This window comes from Acanthaster planci, linkage group LG05 (assembly GCF_054643075.1).
Source record: "Acanthaster planci isolate LZ-2023a linkage group LG05, COTS_SCS, whole genome shotgun sequence".
NCBI classification, from domain to species: domain Eukaryota; kingdom Metazoa; phylum Echinodermata; class Asteroidea; order Valvatida; family Acanthasteridae; genus Acanthaster; species Acanthaster planci.
The window spans coordinates 18,824,858-18,843,070 of NC_141781.1; the positions used below are offsets into that span (position 1 = coordinate 18,824,858).

The 18,213-nt window shown below is 41.8% G+C and overlaps 1 protein-coding gene across 1 annotated transcript; it reads right to left on the reverse strand.

Annotated features, from left to right (window-relative positions):
- Window positions 1–6,233: 6,233 nt before the first annotated feature.
- On the reverse strand, window positions 6,234–9,967 carry LOC110988742 (insulin-like peptide 02). Its single transcript, XM_022252540.2, has 4 exons — window positions 9,737–9,967; window positions 8,875–8,926; window positions 7,808–7,896; window positions 6,234–7,159 (listed from the first exon to the last, which is right to left on the reverse strand). The coding sequence occupies exons 1-4, from the start codon at window positions 9,777–9,779 to the stop codon at window positions 7,038–7,040; spliced, it is 306 nt and encodes a 101-aa protein (XP_022108232.1). The 5' UTR covers window positions 9,780–9,967; the 3' UTR covers window positions 6,234–7,037.
- Window positions 9,968–18,213: the final 8,246 nt, after the last annotated feature.

Here is an 18,213-nt window from a genome sequence, read left to right on the forward strand (position 1 = left end):
AACGTGTCGATGCCATTTGGCAAAATGTAGCGTATTGTGTCTAAAGGCGAAAGGATCAGTTTGTTTTGAACGATGGTATAAGCGATGGTGTGTGTTTTGTAAAAACGTCTACAACACTTTTTTGTAAGCCTCGTGAAATGAATTTGTCACCAAATTCGTCTTTCATCTTCCCGATGACTTTTTTGTTGAGAAGTCATAGAGTGGATGATCCGTTGGTTGGTTTGAAAAGTCTCAGAAGTCACGTTTTTTGCGTAGGTATCGATTGACATCATCAGTTTGAATCTGAACTAGTAAACTATCGGTGTCTGCATACAAGAGACAAACCTCATCTCCAAAGTCTGCTCTTCATGTATTGTAATAGAAATAGTACATTAACGTTTTAGACTGATCGAGCACGCTCACGTCGCAGTAGATTGGTTTGTCGAAAAAGGTTTTTACACGATACGTTTCGACGAATGATAGGTCACACCCTGGGAACGAGGTGGTCGATTTGTAATCGCATAATAAAACCAAGCGTTTGTTTTGCTGTGCATCTTGTTTGTCTCCGAGTAGATAACCGTTGATTCGATCTATCACATGTTCCATCGTTTTACCAAACACCTAGTTATTCATCAGTTTAAAAATTCTCTTTTCAAACTCTGAAGTGCCACGTTTGCGCAACTCTGTGTTTTTGTCGATGTAGCTTTGCATCCAAGGTGCTTGCTCGAAAGATATCATGCGGTGAACCCTTTTAAACTGTAAAACAAGATATTTTTGCAACGTACAATAGTAAACGACGTATTTGCGTTTGGTCAAAAGCGTTGCCATGAGTTTGTCTGCGGAAGAGTTTTCTCTGTTGTGTTAATCAAGCCCTTTTGATAACCCGACATCCTTTCGTTTAGAATCAAAATGTTTTTGGGTGCCAGAGGAAAATCGTTGTGGAGATCGTGTAAGTACCGAGGCTAATCGAGCGTTACTTCGAAGATATAGCCGGTAGTAGAACGAGGCGAAAGTAAAGTCTGTATGACGTCGGTTCCAACTCTTGATATTCCACCTTTATCCCGTTCATAAAAACAGATATTCGTCGCTGCCCGTTAGAAGCTCGAGTTGAACGGTAGCGGGTTGAACGGTAGAGTGTTCTAACAGCGCGTTTTGGGCTCGGTTATATTCTTCTTCTGTTTGGGTTTTCTGTTTGAGCGCATGTAAAACGCATCTCGAGGCAGCCAACTAGTAGATACCCTTGTCGAATAGAAAATCAACACGATGTTTAAACCTTTCACAGAGTAATTTAAAATCGTATCTGGAGCAATTTTAACCGTAAACTATCTTGAACCGGCTCCCGTTGAATGCACGAGCACCTTGCATGATTAGATGCGCGTCATATTTTCCAAGTTGTGCAACCGGATGGAAGTATACTTAGGCATGACTCGGAGTTTGAGATTACAGTTGGCATGGGCTGGGCCGCGATATTTGCCTGTGACGTGACAATGTTCTCTGACTTTTCTAAACTTGTTGATGGGTTTGGTACAGCTCATGCAGATGTAGGCGGTGTAGCCGCGGTCGTCTTTAAAACTAAATTCTATCTTTTGGGATCTAGTTTTTGGTCTTTGTGGGGTAGGGCATCGACACTGTGATTGTTTTGTTCGGTATCTACGCTTCTTGCAGATCCTGCATCTGTTGCGCGAATCGTGCTGGCTTAGTAGCTCAGACGTCCAAACGAGTGGTTTTGGTTTGGCTAACGTATCGTTAATCGTTTCTTTTTCTCGCGAGAGACTCTATAAAATGAGTTGCGGCGTCTTGTCCTCGAAAGGTTTCCCGACTCGTTCAGACACCGTCTCAACGCACGAGTGCGTAAGAATAACCCCATGTTTGGTGATGTTGGGTTCCGATTGCATTGGCCCCTTCAGGCAGAAGAGGCTCTAAAACTGACTCAAAGTCTGCGTAGATGACGAATGGGGCATTTTGTTTGTTTTCGTGGTTCTCTAATTTGAGAATTTTTTACCTTTTTCGGGAAGTACGACTTTGTAAGGAGCGAAATCTATTCCTTGGCAGTCTTTTTTTGCCGCCCCCCCCAAAAAAAACATAATGTTTTCGGTGATCGTGATTGTTGTTATCACCCATAAATCTAGAGATAATTTTGATCTAACAATAGGGGGCTTTCTAGCCGTTCCAAAAATAAAGCATGTCTGACAAAAGTGACACGCAAAACATTTTTGACCCTGGGTGCAACTTTAAGAGAAATAATTTTTAGGTTGAGGTCCTGGTTTTGATTCTTGTCTTCGCCTTCGTCTTCTTTGTGGCATCACCAATTTTTGGTTTTAATGTGAGACTATTTCTCAATTTAGTAGAACTTTTAAATCTGATGATAATTTTTCAATTTTTAACCGCCGAAGGGGGCTTGTGTAGGCATCTAAGGAAACAGGTGGTCCAGAACCGGCCTACCACCTACTTAAGTACTGCTTCCGACAAAAGTGACAAGTTCAGCAACCTAAAAACAAAGAATGCACGCACTACTAACTATACCATTAATAGACACACCATTTCCAAATATGGTAGTACACTCATGAATATTCAATACGTCTAAAATAAAAATGACGAGTGGACGTCTTCAGATGATACTCCAGAGCCCACAAAAATTTTCTCGCGCAGAATAATGCACGTAAGGCATAATTATACAATTCAAAAGTGGGTACTTATACACCTTCTCTAATTGGCAAACCTAACTGAACATTTTGGCTGTGATATCACCGATATTTAAGGATAGCTCCAGTGCATGAATACGGTACTCAGAAATAGTGAGCTCTGCACAGGACAAAATAGTGTAATATTTAGGCGGCAGAACATGTTCAGAGATATTCTACCTTCAGTGTTGATAATGCTGTCATCGATTGAGCAGATGTTGTCCCCTTCTCTGCTGTAAAGATAATGAAGTCCAAGTTACAGAAGGCCAGATTTTGAAGAAGTAAATTGCCATCATGTGGACCAGCAAAGCGTTTGTATTATAGTTGCGCGTTCCTTGTGTTCAAGCTCGACTGTGTTCAATGCAGTACTTATATTAGTTATTTCATTTTCTTTTCCTTCCAAATGCGTCTCAACAAAACATACTTAGCTCAACCCCAAGTGGGGCACCCGACGACCCTAAAACGATGTTTGGCGTATTACGGATTGTCCACTAGAAAGAACAACACTGTTAAAAATGTGTGTTTTAAATAAAAGTAGATTCTGTTGTCAATAGGCATTACAGAACTATTTTTTTGGATAGCATACTCTACTGTGAGGTTTTCTCTGTTTACTAACAGGAGATTCTTATGAAGTCTATTTAAGACATGGTAAGAAAAAAATTAATTACTGTTTCGATCGTACGTACAGATTACCAAGCAGTATTTATGGATTAGTAATCCACATATTGCATTGCATGACTAAACTTCAGTTCATTGGGCCCGAGCAGGACCAAGAGAGGGTGCGATTTCCTAGCAACAGAGGCCCTGGGTAGGAACTCCACTTTGCTGATTCTCCAATGACAATGAGATACATACGTTGTGTACGCGTCCGGCCCTACCAAAAAAACTCCTCAACAGCATGGCTCTTCTACAGATGAGGGGGTGCTTCTGCTCAAGACGGAATTTTGAATGCGATCAGTGCCAATATAGGATCATTATTCGCAAAACCGTGCGTATAAAGTAATAATCCGTATGTAATAAAAGTAGTAATCTGTACTTACGAAATGGTAATCCGTGCCAGTACGTAGGAATTATTTTTTTATAGAATCACCTGTTTTTTACTAGAGAAAATTGACAGTAGAGTGTGCTGTCCAAAAACATCAACTTCTTTAATGCCAATTTACAATAGAATCTACTGTTATCTAACATACTTTTTTAACTGTGAAGTCATCCATTGTTGATATTACTCTTTTTATACTGGAGCAGACGAAGGGGGTGCGTTCGAGCGAGCTACCCGTGTTAACGCGAGTATACTCCTGGGCGCTCAAACGGCTTGAATACGGCCTGCGGGGCATCGAAAGTATACTCTCACTAGAAAGGTGTATACTCCTGTACGCAGCAGGAACCCCGTGAACGCATGCAGAATGCCACGGCATGCGATTTCGGCGAGCGGTGCGTGCGCGGTGAGACAAAACACGAGAGGGCGCAACAATCATAACATCACCAAACTACCGCGCTATTTCGCAAACGGAGTGCGTTATTTTGCAGCATATTATTGCGCTATTTCGCTTTTTAAAATATATTTTTGCTGAGTTAAAATTGGCATTGACTGGCCTCCGTACCCCTAGCCTTGGTAGAGGCTTTCGTCATTCGTCGCAGAGCGCACCAGGCGCTCGAAATCAAGGCGAAGAGCGACCTCATGCGGTCTACGAAATATGCAAATCAGCTGAACCAGGGCGAACGCCTTGGTGCAACCGGACCGTCCGCGGAAGTTGTATTGGGCGGTGCTCATTATGCTAATGAAAAGACCCGGTGTTTTAAATACGCTTTTGGATTGGATCACATTAGTAGGTGTATAATTCAAGTTGGTCGTAGGATGCAAAGTTAACTGAGCGCACGTGTGGCAATACATGTACATGACAAGTCAAAAGTATAAATTTTGCCAGCTGATCAGAGTAATCGGAGATCGAATGCGTATTGATTTTTTCCAACGATTTAAATTAGTGGACAACGCTATCTGGCTTCATCGGTTACAATACAGACTTGGTCGGCAACCTTCAGTTTTGCTTTGACAAATTAAAAGACAATTGTCACAACTTGACTAACGCTACGGGCTTTACATCTGGTCTGAGGAGCTCCGAGCAGAAAGGTTCAGCCTGAAAAATAACAGACTTCCTCGTTGTCTGTTGGCAAATTCACGAAAAGTCGTAACCCCGCAGAAAGTAAGGCTTACTGCTGCACGAAAATCACCCAACATTAACTTATTTGCAGCGGAATTCAAGAAACAAGACAACTCGTCGTGCTACAGTGGTCTTGGAAGGTCCGCCATTTTACATTATTATCTTGCATGCCAGTTCACTTTGATGCATTATGCATAAGCCCTTTATGTGTACTTAGCTGAGATCGGTCACTGTGCACTCATCACTCGCCTGCACCTATTCATATTCGCATACGAGGTCGTGCACTAGAATTCTAGCGAAAAGTAAAGAAAACTATAAGCTTCGGCGAACGGTTGCAACAAGGCGTTCGTCGTGGTTCCACTGATTTGCATATTTCTTAGACCGCGTGAAGTCGCTCTTAACTTTGATTTTTAGCAGCTGGTGCTCGCTGAACTGAGCTGTGACGAATGATGAACGCCTTGACCAAGGCTGCCGTACCTCCCTGCGCCACCCGCGCCAGAACTGAGAGTAATTACTACTCTTGCAAGAAGTGTGCAGAATATGGATTGCTACCATGTCCGATTTCGTGAAGAAACATAGCTTGGTTAATTTTACATATCGTATCCCCATCCCCAATTTGAAAACTTGATGAATGGCTAAAATAATCTAACTGTATTTATGTGGACTGAATTCATCAACCCAGCACGAAAATGACAACTTCTATGTGGCAAAACGAGGGGGAACAAAATTACCTAGGGGGCAGAATAAGTTTGAGGGGGACTGATTTACCGGACCAAGGTGACACTTTTATGTGGTAATTCTGTCCCAGCGGACAATTTTACTGGGGGACAGATTTCCCGTCTACACCGGCATACGGCGCCAGCACGAGCTCGTGGAGCGGATGTAGTTGAACCCCAGCTGGTATAGGTCGAGAGACTCGTTTTTCAAGAAGTCGCTGACGCAGGAAGTTTTTTCCATGGTAACTAAAGCGGGTGTATGTGAAATGTTGTAAGACGATATTCACGTTTAATAGTGCAAAGTTCCTCGTAACCGACCTAGCGCTCAAGAAACCGGGGGAATTGTGTCAATAAGACCACACTGTCCGCTTGAAGAAGAATCTGTCCTCAGTTTGCATAGGGACATGTAGTGTTGCGCACCCACAAACCTCTAAAATTCTAACGCCCCCATATTTTACTCATTCTTATGGTGAAGTGCGTAGGTAACCATGTGAACACACAGCTAACTTAGCTAGGACCGCGTGTGATGCAAACCTGCCCGGTAGAGCGAGTTGTACCATCGTAGTGGCCTGTCACCGCTAGCCGAGCGAGACACCCCAGTGTCCCTCGCCGCTCTGGTCCAGCTTATTAGCTGTTCGTTCTGCAATGTCCAGGAGCTATATGTTTTAAAAATCATCACACACTTTACAAATTGACTTCTTTGCAAGTAAACTTTAATCTTTCATGCTGACTCAAGTCACGGTTGTGCTGATGGAAAAGATAAAATAGCAAACAGGAAGAACAGCTGAGAGGGCGAGATAATCTTAAAGTAGGCCCTTTGTAGTTAGTTTTGCTAATTTAAATTAAGGCATAACTCCTAAAGGAGAATTGCCAATAATGCATAGGCATGGATTGCCATGGAAACCCTTTTTGCTATAGTTTGGTGGTTTATCGCATTCGTCAGATGACCCAAAAGCATATTACAGGCAAGAGTCATTCTTGTTTAATTTTTTAATTGCTTGATCAGAAGACTTTCCATCAAAATAAAGAACAGTCTCGCGTACAAGTACATAGTTGTCTGAATGGGAAAGATGTTTTAGATTGAAAGATAAGCTGTTACGTCGTTTAATACTTCGTTTCAACCTTGAGGAACCTGAAGGGGTGATCAGTGCGATGACCATCCATTAATTGTCCGCTAGGAGAGAAGTTGGATCCATTCGGTTGGATCAAAACTTGCCTTTTTTTTTGCTGTGCATGTCAAGGTCCAAAGGTGTGTTTTGAGACAGCTGACACTTTGGGGCTGAATCGACTCCCCCCAAAATGGGAGGTAGAGAGAGAAATAGGAGCTACGTACTGAATGTTCAACGACATGTCAAAAGGGAAGCAAATGCCATTTTATATTCATTATTCAATGAAGAAAACCGACAGTAATCATATTTCAGTATGAGAGAGCAAACATTATTTGTTTTAAAGCTGAATATGCCCATGGCAAGAAGTCAGCTGGGTTCACTTTGGTTTCTCCTTTAGCAGAGTTCATAAATTTCCTCGTCGGAGCATCCCTCACCGCAGCATTCCTCGTTAAGGTTTCGCTTCCCGATACCACGTCCAAACAAGAATGTGTTGGCGTCCTTTGAATCCAGAAACTCTGCAGCATGAGTGACAGGGGAAAAAGTTGAATGTTGATTTTGTTCAAGTTAACTACAAATAACTCTATACATCTTGTATTTCTTTATTAGCCCAACTTAAAAAAAAATTCTTCAAACAGCAGATTGAGGAGAAATGAGAGGGCCCTTAAATTAGCAAAAACGTTGTTCTGCAGCCTTCTTCTGCATGATGTGAACAGTCTGTCGACGGAGACATGGTGGGACTCCTAACTCCGATAAATTGGAACAATAGGCGTGAAATCAGAAAAGATCGAAATGGCATGAAAATCACCATTCTGCATTTCAGGATGCGTTTATGTAACAGCATCGTAACAAGCAGTGCTTTACGAGGTCTTACATTATGCAATCGCTTTTTTTTGGAAAATCCTTGGTGAGAAATTAGAGGGGGGTCTCAATGCTCAAATTGAATTAGTCTGAAATTAGCGGGTTTCTTGGTTTTGTTTTGTTTTTTTTGTTTTTTGTTTTTTTTTTTGACAGGAGGTTCCTGAGACACCGTTACGTAACCAGGCTCGTCTCAGAGGAGGCAAGAGGGGAAGCCATCCTTCCCGGGGAGATTATCCTTACTCTCCTGGCTACACCACGGGTGAGAGATCGAGACAACATTTCAACCTGATTTTTGGTTTAACTACCTTGGTTGGAGGTCGCACGGAATGCGTGGCAAATCTCGCGGTATTTTTCTTGAAGAGTCGCTCCACAGTAGTGCGGATGGCCGCGAACCCTAGAAAAAAAGTCCAAGACAGCCTTTTTACCACCTTCTATAAATTAAAGGTTGTGCTTTAATACCAATGAAGTACACTGCGGTTGACAAAACATCAACCAGCATCAATTGGATCAACGACATCTGAATGCCTCAAACGCTACATTACACTCCAGTCAAAAGGTGATGTCGGAATTTCGACTGAATTTATTAAATCAAAGAAGTGAAATCATCCTTAAACGTGGGTGGGTTGGGCAGCCAAAGGAAATTTAGGGTCAGATAATAACCTATTAAAATAAATCATAATTGAATCCACTGAAAAAAAATTAATCAGTTTGCCAAGGCATGAAAGGTAGATGAAAATATCGAATGCTTTAGGTGTAACTCACAAGGTATTTTCTTGTAATCAGAGAAGCGAAAGTTTAAGTGGATTATAATACAAAACTGCCTATATCTTGACAATTCCGGAAAAGTTGATGTAAAGCGCCAGGGCACGCTCTTTAGTACACCTCGCAATTGAAAAATAAATTACCCCAAATATCGAAGTAATTGGCTCTCCATATTCCAAATTGTCAGGTTAAATTCGATTCCATATTTATTTGGAAGTGTTGGTTTTGTAGTTAATGACAAAGATACTGAGGAGTGAACACATTTCTAACGGTTTGATATTTTTCTTGCCGATCAGCAATGACAATACGGCCACATTTCGTCAGGTTGAAGGTCAAATATCACGTTGGCATGTTGAGTAATTAGGTCAGAAAAAAGTCATTGACATTGGACCATGAACATTGTCACAAGGTGACTTGTAGTTGGGATACGGACAAGCACACAAAATTGCCTTAAGATAAAATGAGTCTTTGGGGGATTTTGCTGCATTGCCAAAAAACGGTATTTACAATCTAAGTCCGACTAATTTTGTTTCTTATCAAACAGACCAATGACAGTATAAATGTCTTTTTGAAGATTTATTTTAAGCAAACTACAGATAACTTTGCTTACGCTCTCCCTCCCTCTTTGACAGCCGCGTCTGGGTGGCCACTGATTTGTTGCACTATAAAGAAAACCACCGGAATTTAAGAATTAAAGACAACGAAGTGACAGAGGTACATATTACAAATTAATTTATTTCATTACAAACGCACAAAACCTAAATAACATTTTAAAAATTAGAAAATTTCCCTTATTTGCTGGGTGTGGAGTGTTTATTATTATCTCAGGTCTTAATTGGTAATCCAAACTCAGTCTGCTTTTAGTTCCTGAAAGTGGCGTGAGGCGACCTGCACGGCGCACATGGTGAAAGGGCTGCTAGAAATAGCCAGAACGACCCGGAATTCCAGGGAGCCTGTGGTCCCCGCGCGCGACAAGAATACGTTCCGAAGTTCGACAACACCAAAACATTAAAGGAAAAAATTTCAGAAAATTCAGCGAGTTCGCCCACAGAATTAGATTATTCATACATTCATAAAAGAGATTATGCAGTTGCAGTTCTACCCAGTTGTACCCAATGAGCGGGATTGTCCGTCCTGTGACCAGCTCACCGCGGCATTTGAGTCGCAGATTGTGTATGCATTGTATGTCGAACAGACACGTTGGTAGCATAATCGCTTGTTCACGGAGGGTACGCACAAGGGTCGGAAAGGCCCACAGCCCGTGATGAGGTGCATGAGCTATGGCGTGAGTGCAGGCTGACAAAGTTCGAAAGGTTTACGACATCGTCATCGCTAGTTCGCTCAGGGACCAATTAGGCAGCTTTGATGGGCAAGGCCAACATTCAAAGGCTAACACAGAGCTGCAAGTTACTTTTAATGAACGCGTAACCACGAGAGAACACCAATAGAGGCTACGCAAATTATCAACTCACCTGCAATGGCGCAGAGCAGCAGCAAAACGATGAATCGATTCATGATGATGGTGGTGATTGTAAGCTGTTGAACCAACGGTATTAACAACAAAGGTTGCACTAGAAGAAGCAGTACACGCCGAGCCTCAGTATGCCAAACTGTGGCAAGATCATGTCTTTATAAGCAGTTTGGAGGCAATCAAATGTTACTGTGGTCGAAATTGATGTACCAGGAAAAATCCTCCTTACCCATTTGAAGAAGACACGTGAATGATGTCTTTGTCCAGTTCCATTACTATATAATTAGACCAAACTAATAACGCCTGTGGCTGTAAGTATTTTCGGTTCTGAAAATTATACTAATAATCACAAACTTGAACTCCGCGAACTCTTTTTCAAACAAAATGATAAATTTACACAGTTTCTTTTAAAAACTTCTAAAAATTTGTCCCATTTTATTTTCTTTTAATCTCCGGCTTTCGATTACTGCTATGCCGAAAAGCATTTGGTACCTTCAGCAATATTTAATTTTAATCAATACAAGTCAATAACTACAGCAACGCTGCGTTTAGTTTACCTAGATGAAAAATACCAGCAGAATAAAATGTGACACCCACTTGAAAAAAATTGTCAAATATACGGTAGTTAGGTTACTGTGCCTGTGAATGTATTTAAAGTAATTATGTTTCAGTGATGACTGCACACTTTTGCCAGTTAATTGTACTTTGAGCTTACAATAATTGTTGATTAAAATATTGACGATTCATCATCACACGCTATACACGCTATTTCCTGCATGCGAGCCTATGATCTTGTGTGATAAGGTATGCTAAATGGCAGAAACACTTCACTTGGATTGCTGTGGTATATCCCTTTGTGCCAAACAAAAAGTCGGTTGCCTAACGTCATCGAGATTATCTCCTCAACAAATCATCAGAATTACTTGAAATCTTCATATCTCAAATGATAATTTTCTGAGCTTTGACTTAATACCAAAACAACCATTTTGAGCCTCATTTTGATAGAAATTAATGTTATTTTCGACATTTGCAATGTTATCGCTTACGTTCGTAGCCCCACCTACTGACTTACCTCTGAAAGCGGGGACGGCCAGAAGCCCCCGGCAGCATAGTAGGAAACCCGCCTGCGTGACGTATAATATGCGTTGACTACAATCGCAGTAGAACTTCGGTTATTCAAGTGAATAAATGGTCAGCATTTAACAACCAGGCAAACCAATCAACAGTACGTTTGACTGAGTTATTCTGAGAATGAATGGTAAGAGAAATGTGGAAAAGGAGGGTATAATTTTTTTGTTTTGCGGAGCGAAGCCTTACTTAGTGCGGCGGTTGGACCCTTTATGAGACTTGTGCAGTAATTCTGAAATAGGCGTTCTTATGGTGAAATGCAGTAACCATTAGTGTGGATGCCCAGCTAGCTCAGCTTGACCGATGCAAGTGTGGTGTGAACTAGCCCAGGGTAGTAGCAGAGCGAGTTAAAGCATCGTAGCCGCCCATCACCGCTACGTCCCAACCGTTTGCCGGGCGAGACACCCTCGTGTCCCGCGCCGCCGCGCCCTGGTCCTGCCACGGACCATAGCCGCGGTCCTCCCCTTCTCCACACTGAGCCAGTGGTACACAGTGCGGTAATTCAACCATTGCGCTCATCACATTGCAGTCTGAGCGGCAGTGCGGTCGATACATACCACTGGCCCCGTCCAGCTGTTGCTTTTCACCTTAATGGCCCGGGGCAGCTTCCACCACGGCCCAATGAGTCTAGAGGGATGGATTGGTTTATGGTGCCCAGGGCCGTCCGAAAAGCCTAGTTATGATGGGGGATATTTTCGTGGTACCAAAGCCAGCCTTCAAGGGGGTCATCAGAAGAGAGGCCTTTTCGACAAAGTACCCGTTGACAAAGGATTGTCAACCTTCAAGTCAAAATAGGACCATGCGGGTCCTTCCGGTTCTTTTAGTCATCCAGTGGGGGGGGTCTCATCAAGCGTAGATGTGTGGCGTCTCGAACAACCGGTGGGTTCTTGACATTGTGAAGTTCTGTCATCTTTTGGAATTCCAGGATATGTCTCAGTTCAAAGGCGTCAAGAACACACCAGTAGGCCTAAAGTTATCAGTAAGGCCGTCTGTTTTGTGCGACCAGCTTAACGAGCTGTTAATGTAAAAGAAAGCCATTAAGCCGGAACCTCGGGTTAAGGGTTTTACTCAGCATCTGTCAAGTGGCAAAGAAACCTTCAGGTTTAAGACCGATTCTAAACCCAAAACCTCTGAATAGGTGTATGAACTTAAGCAGAAGTTCAAAATGGAGGCTCTCGGATCTATAAAAAGGACGGTAAAACCTGAGGATTGGCTCTGTGCACAAGACCTAGTAGACGCCTTCATGCACATCCCAGTCGTAGAATGCCCCAGAAGGTTTTGGCAGTTCGAAGTCAGGGGTAGCTCGTTCCAGTTTCGGGTTCTCACCTTCGGCCTAACGTCATCTCCACGGGCTTGCTCTAATGGTGGCCAAATCGAGAATGAAAGACGCCCGTGTGTTCCCTTGTTTAGACTACTTGTATTAGTTATACGCGCTCAGGGCAAAGTTTTATAGCTCAAGAAAAGGTCAACACGTTGCGTTTTCTGATAGGACGTTGCAGTTTCATTATCAACAATGGGAAGTCCAGTTTGAATCCCAACCAGAATCTTGTTTATGTAGGCGGTCACTTCAAAACCAATATCAGTGTACATGTAGTTTGTCTTCCCCAGGGGAGGAAGGCCCACAGTTTGTTAAGAAATTTACGCCTCAGGCAACATTGGAGGAGTTTGTGAGACTTCCCAGGGTGATGGCAGCCTGTATAGAAGTAGTTTGGCTATCAGGCTTTTTCACTCAAGGGCAGTTTAGTTGCATTTACTCCACTTTTGGTGCCCCGCCTCAACAAATCTGAAGCCTTTGATTCCGATTGACTATCTTTTTCGTCACATGCAACGCTGGAGATCAGAGAAAAGTTTACAGCAGGAAGTCACCTGGAGATGGGATAAAAAAAGGTATTTCATCAACAGCCTTTCACTTCCACCAACACCGTTCCTAGGTCTCCTTGTTCATGAATGTTTGCTTTCAGTATCATGAACTTACGTGTAAACGAGATTGTACAACGTTGTGAATGTCACGGTTACGTGGGGGGTGTTGCCACCTTGACGTAGTGGGTCCGCTCAACTTTTAAATTGAGGACAGGAAACTGCTAGGTGATCACAGATTAATCAAAGAATAACATATGTATTCAGTACAACATGACGTTCTGTGATTGCATATCAGATTAGATTTAATGATTCAATCCAACAATTATGAGACAGCATAGGCCACACTATAATATAAAGATCTAAAATATGAGGATGACAATAACCAGAAGTGTATTTGTTTAGGTTTCTAGGTGATTGTAAATTAAAATCTACTAAATTCCCAATGGCACTACACGCTAACTTTCAATAACTTCCCAAGGGCATTGTGCGGACCCGCCTCTCTCCTCTGAGTAAATCTATTGCACAAAATACACACAACAGTCGTCAGGTCGCTGACGTGCAACAGTCGTCGGTCGCACGACACATGCACAAAACTTTCTCTACAATGTGCGAAACTGAAAAGGAAGCCAAATGTCCTATTTTGGATCTCATCAACCAACGACGAAAAGCTAGCTTAGTCACAAGTGTGATGAAAACAAGGGTGCAATGTCAACACGACCCAAACACAAAGTTAAAGTGAAAAAAATTTGAAAGCTTGATGAAGAACGACAACTCACGTTATGTGCCAACACAACTCGATCGGAGAGAGGGAGAATCGCACGTACGCCACGGCAAAGTACGTTGCGCAAGAATAATGTGTCAAAGTTTTGTAGAAATATAACCATTGAGCTAATCCAGCCTCATACATGCATAAGTCAAGCAATATGACTAGTTACAGACAACTGACCATTTCATATCCCACCGAGCTCTTTAAATACTGGTTACAAGCATGACGGGGTGGGAACTATTATGACTACTCGGATGGCTACCAAACTCATAACACATTCCAAGATTAGACTTAAATCAAGCCGGTCCGTGACATGAAGATTAACCTTTATGCAATCGATGGGTTTTAGACTCAGTTGAGTTGACCTGACGCCGTTCTTATCAGCATTGGTCAGATTAAAATTCAGGATCATAAACGCAGATAATACCTTTAGGCCTAAGTTTATTTTCTGGTAAATTATAAAATGTATAAAATATTTTGATCTGATTTCATGTTAGCTTTTGCTGACAGACTACTAATATTATTTCGTAACTGTCCATCTATATTTGGGCAGGATATTTCTCCTTCAGGTCAGATACGTTTTTAGTTTCTGTAAATCAATATGCTAGCAAATATTTCACAAAGGCCTTTTTCTGATATGATTCTTTGAGAAGTTAACGAATTCAAACAGGAAAAATTACAAATTCTAAAATTATTCCACATTATTCTCCTATCCTAAAGGTTGTTTTAGGCCAGTTAATAGGTCCAAAATTGCGTGAATCGCGCGCGGACCGAATCACGATTTGTAGCTGTCAAATTCTCTGCTACAGCCTTTCGTGGCAAGTGGACTGGGTGGTTTGTTAAAAAGGTCGATAAATCCAGGGGCAGTACTGTCAGCTTGTATTTCTAAAAGTATCGGACCACACGGGGTCCTCTAAATTGCTCTATTTTGCCATGGAGTGTAGGCATCAATTTCCAAAATGGCTACGGACCTCCTAACTGTTTTGAGGGGTGATTTTCTCTGGAGCTCGGAGAGAAATATCTTCAAAGGTCATCAGTTAAGCCACTGAAAATTGAAAGGGTCGATGAAAGATAAAGAAGTGGGCTATATTTTGATATATACCTTAAACATCCGTGAAACTTGTGAGTAGTTTTTTCCTGAATTTTTTCAGTGAAGTAGGGATATTTATCACTGTTGTCTATGGCAATTAGTTATTTACTGGTCTCGATCCCTGGGGGTACAGTCCACTGATTCAAACCCAACTGAAAACAGTGCAAAATCAGCACTGTTCAGGGCCCAATAACATGCACGCCAACATCCCTGATATTTCTGAAACACAAATGAAAGTCTTGTCTGGTCACTAATCTTTCAATTTCTTTTCAATTTTTATGGGTTAACCAAATACATTTTTAATTATTCCCACAAAACAAAATCACCCCCAAAAAGTGATTTTTCCGAAGTCAGGTTGCAGCCATTTTTCAAGTGGCAAGCCTTAACTTTGTGCGGCACTTAGGACCATTTTTCGACCGTAGTTTTTAGTCATTGTGCTTTCATACGAAAGCTCAAAGACCCAGGGAGTTGATCTTGGCAAAGATTTACACAATCTCACCGTTTTGGGGGCCAAAAAATCTCCTTGCTCAAAAGATACTGCGGGGGCACTTTTAATGCTAATGAGCTGGCCAGAAATTCTCACTTGAATTCGTGGTCTGCGCCCCTAGGAGTCATGAAGCGCGCCACCAGGGGTTAACTTTCAGGCTCTATGTTGTGGTACGCAACAAAATCGCCCTGGCCCTGGGTTAACGCGCGGTTCAGCTAGCCCACGACGCGATACGAAATACCGGGTCGAGGCAGCATCACAACCGGAAAAGGTACACTTATGATAGATTATGCAAATCTGCTCCGAGCGGAACAAAAGAGGGCGTGTTTTGGTAGTCACCATTGATCCCATGTACATACATGTACAGTACTCACTGCATAGTCCTGCGTGTATAATGGAGATACAATGACGTGTTTGACGTGGAGCACGCTGATACTCGTATCCGAATCTGAATCATATAGTTGGCAAAGCCTCCATCAGGAAATTTATAAATATCACACCAACTTGAGGTTTAGTTTGGGGCGTGGAGCTAGACCCGTCTTCGGTAGTTTACTCACATGAGCACTAAACAATTTAAAAACTTCAGCTCTAAAAGCTGCATACGATGTTTTAACAGATTCAACAATATAACTATTCCAATTCTTGATTGTCCATGGAAAGAAGTTGTTGCTGAAGGCCCTGGTTCGGGCATTGAGTCGATTTAATTTATACTTGTGTCCCCGAGATCGTGTGTTTGTAGTGAAAAAAGCCTCTGCTGGTACATCGACAATGCTATTCAAAATCTGAGCATGACTAATCGACTGATTTTTCGTCTTTTAAGGTAAGCCACCATGATTTGAGAGAAGGGATGTAACTGTCCCTGGTGACGTGCTATTACTGTTGTAAATGAATCTTACAGCCAGTCTTTGAACTCGTTCGAGGCGATGAATGTCTGACTTTAAATGATGAAAAAGTAAAGAATTTATTTCTTAATGCGTGGTCTTTGCATACACGCAGAATGCGTCATAGAACCCGCTTGGAAAACTTACAATCATCTGTCTTTCTTTTGCCGCCTGGGGTGCACTTCAACTCGGGTGCGGCGGATATCGGGATTTAGCTCCCAGGACCAAATGACGTCACCATATGAAACATGAATTGTGCAGTAAAAGTGTATCACATGTAACAATGTGGACTTGACGGGAACATGTCCTGTTCTGTATACATGTATGTACTACGATTGACGCACCTAGATATACTGCTGCCAATCCTTGTTTGAAAATGACCGCGATAAATAATAATAACGACCAGGCAAAAATATTTTATCCTGGATTTCATTCCTCACTACAATGGAATCACTGTAACTGAAATGTTGGATGTGTTAATGATATTCCATCATTGCATCTGGACAGAGGACCTGCATTGTTCCGCATTTTCCCGGGAAAACGCGTGTTGAAAACGGGGGAAAAATAGGAATGTCTTGTTATTCATCCAGAAAAGACAGAGGCACGAGTTTTTGTTATTATTTTGTACCTAGCCTTAATGCCTTAAATTAAAGATGGCAAGCACAGTCTCGTTGTGACATTTGTTGAGGGAAAGTATAGAATTCGACCCCCCCCCCACTCAGAAAGAAATACTAAAAACACACACGCCTATTTCTGGTAGATAATGTTGCCTCGCTCTGGAATGAATATAGTATAAATAAAATATAACATGATATGTATACTTATTTATTAGGGGATGGGGGAGGCGTGTTTTAGGTGCTCCAATGCATTTAAGTATTTATTGATGAGTTGAATCAAGAGGACCTCAAACAATCGTATGTTGGTAACCGTCATTGGCCTTGTTCATTGCATTTGTACACGTACACTTTCCAGCTTCTCCAACTACTTTGATTTTAAAATGGCCAATTTCCAGTAATGGAACTCAGAGTAAAAGCGCCTTGATCACTGTGTAACAAACCAGACTAACTAGGTCTCCCTTAATGGTGTAATGAAAGAAACAGCTCTTGAGAGAAACTTGTGAGTGGTTTCAGGAGTCCTAAATCTATATTCACAAAATGTGATTGAGTCTTCAATAATTAATGTGCCCTTAGGGAACATGAGTAAAAATCACAAAAACTGATTTCCTCGAAACACGTCACTTGCACATTATGTTCAGTGATTTTCCGCTTCTATACATATGGAAACGGTATTCAAATATAATATAGTATCTCAGAAACAGTCTCCAATAAGTGAATAAATATTGAAACGTGCGTTGATCCAGAGGATGGGGTCAGCCCCCCCCCCTCCTTATGGCCATGTTTATTTTTATGTTTTATATTTTTTAATTGTTAATATTTTAAGGGGCCCGCGTGTAAAGGTTGGAAGTCCCCTAAAAAGTGTAAACCCTGTAATAGGCTCTTCTTTTCAGTTAAAGACGGTTAAGGGCAAAACAGGGAGATTTGAAAACCTCACAGACGGCGACAAATGTGTGTAACCCCCCCCCCCCCGAACGAAACTTTCCACCACCGACCCCCACCCCAGAAAAAAACTGTCATCCTGTGAAAAGTTGTTACGTGTAGATTTAGGCCGTGGGTCGGTCTTTCAAGATAACTGTACCTGGCTGAATCGCAGAGAAATTAAAAGAGGGAGACTGTGACATCTCTGCAGAACGTATCACGATTGAAAACTCTTTTTACAGAGCACTAACAATCCTGCTTAGATTAGAAACTGATTGCAAAAACGATTTAATGAGATTTTCTGAAGAAAAAACTGATGAACAAAGTCATAAAACCTGAGAGCGAATGATCATCAAAGTCGCATCCTTGCACCTTTTCAATGGCCCGCTCACGCTTAGTGCCAAGGCCATTTGTGCGCATGCGTGTGTAATTATGAATTTAGTGAAAATTAGTGAAAGTTTCCAAGAAAGGACGGAAACAGTCCGCACAATCTTACGAGGACTACTGAAAACACAAGCCCTAGTTCTGGCTGATAAAAAATAGCCCTTTTAAGAAATGAAGACAAATAAATCGATCATTTGTACAGACGCTGTTTCTACTTCAGTTTTTGTATTCTTCTTTGATTATACGCACACGAATTAACAAGGTTTGTTACGCAGCATATGCTGGCTTGAAGCGCAGATACTGCATAATTCATTTTTTCACGGTAAAGCCTACAGTAGTTGTGATAT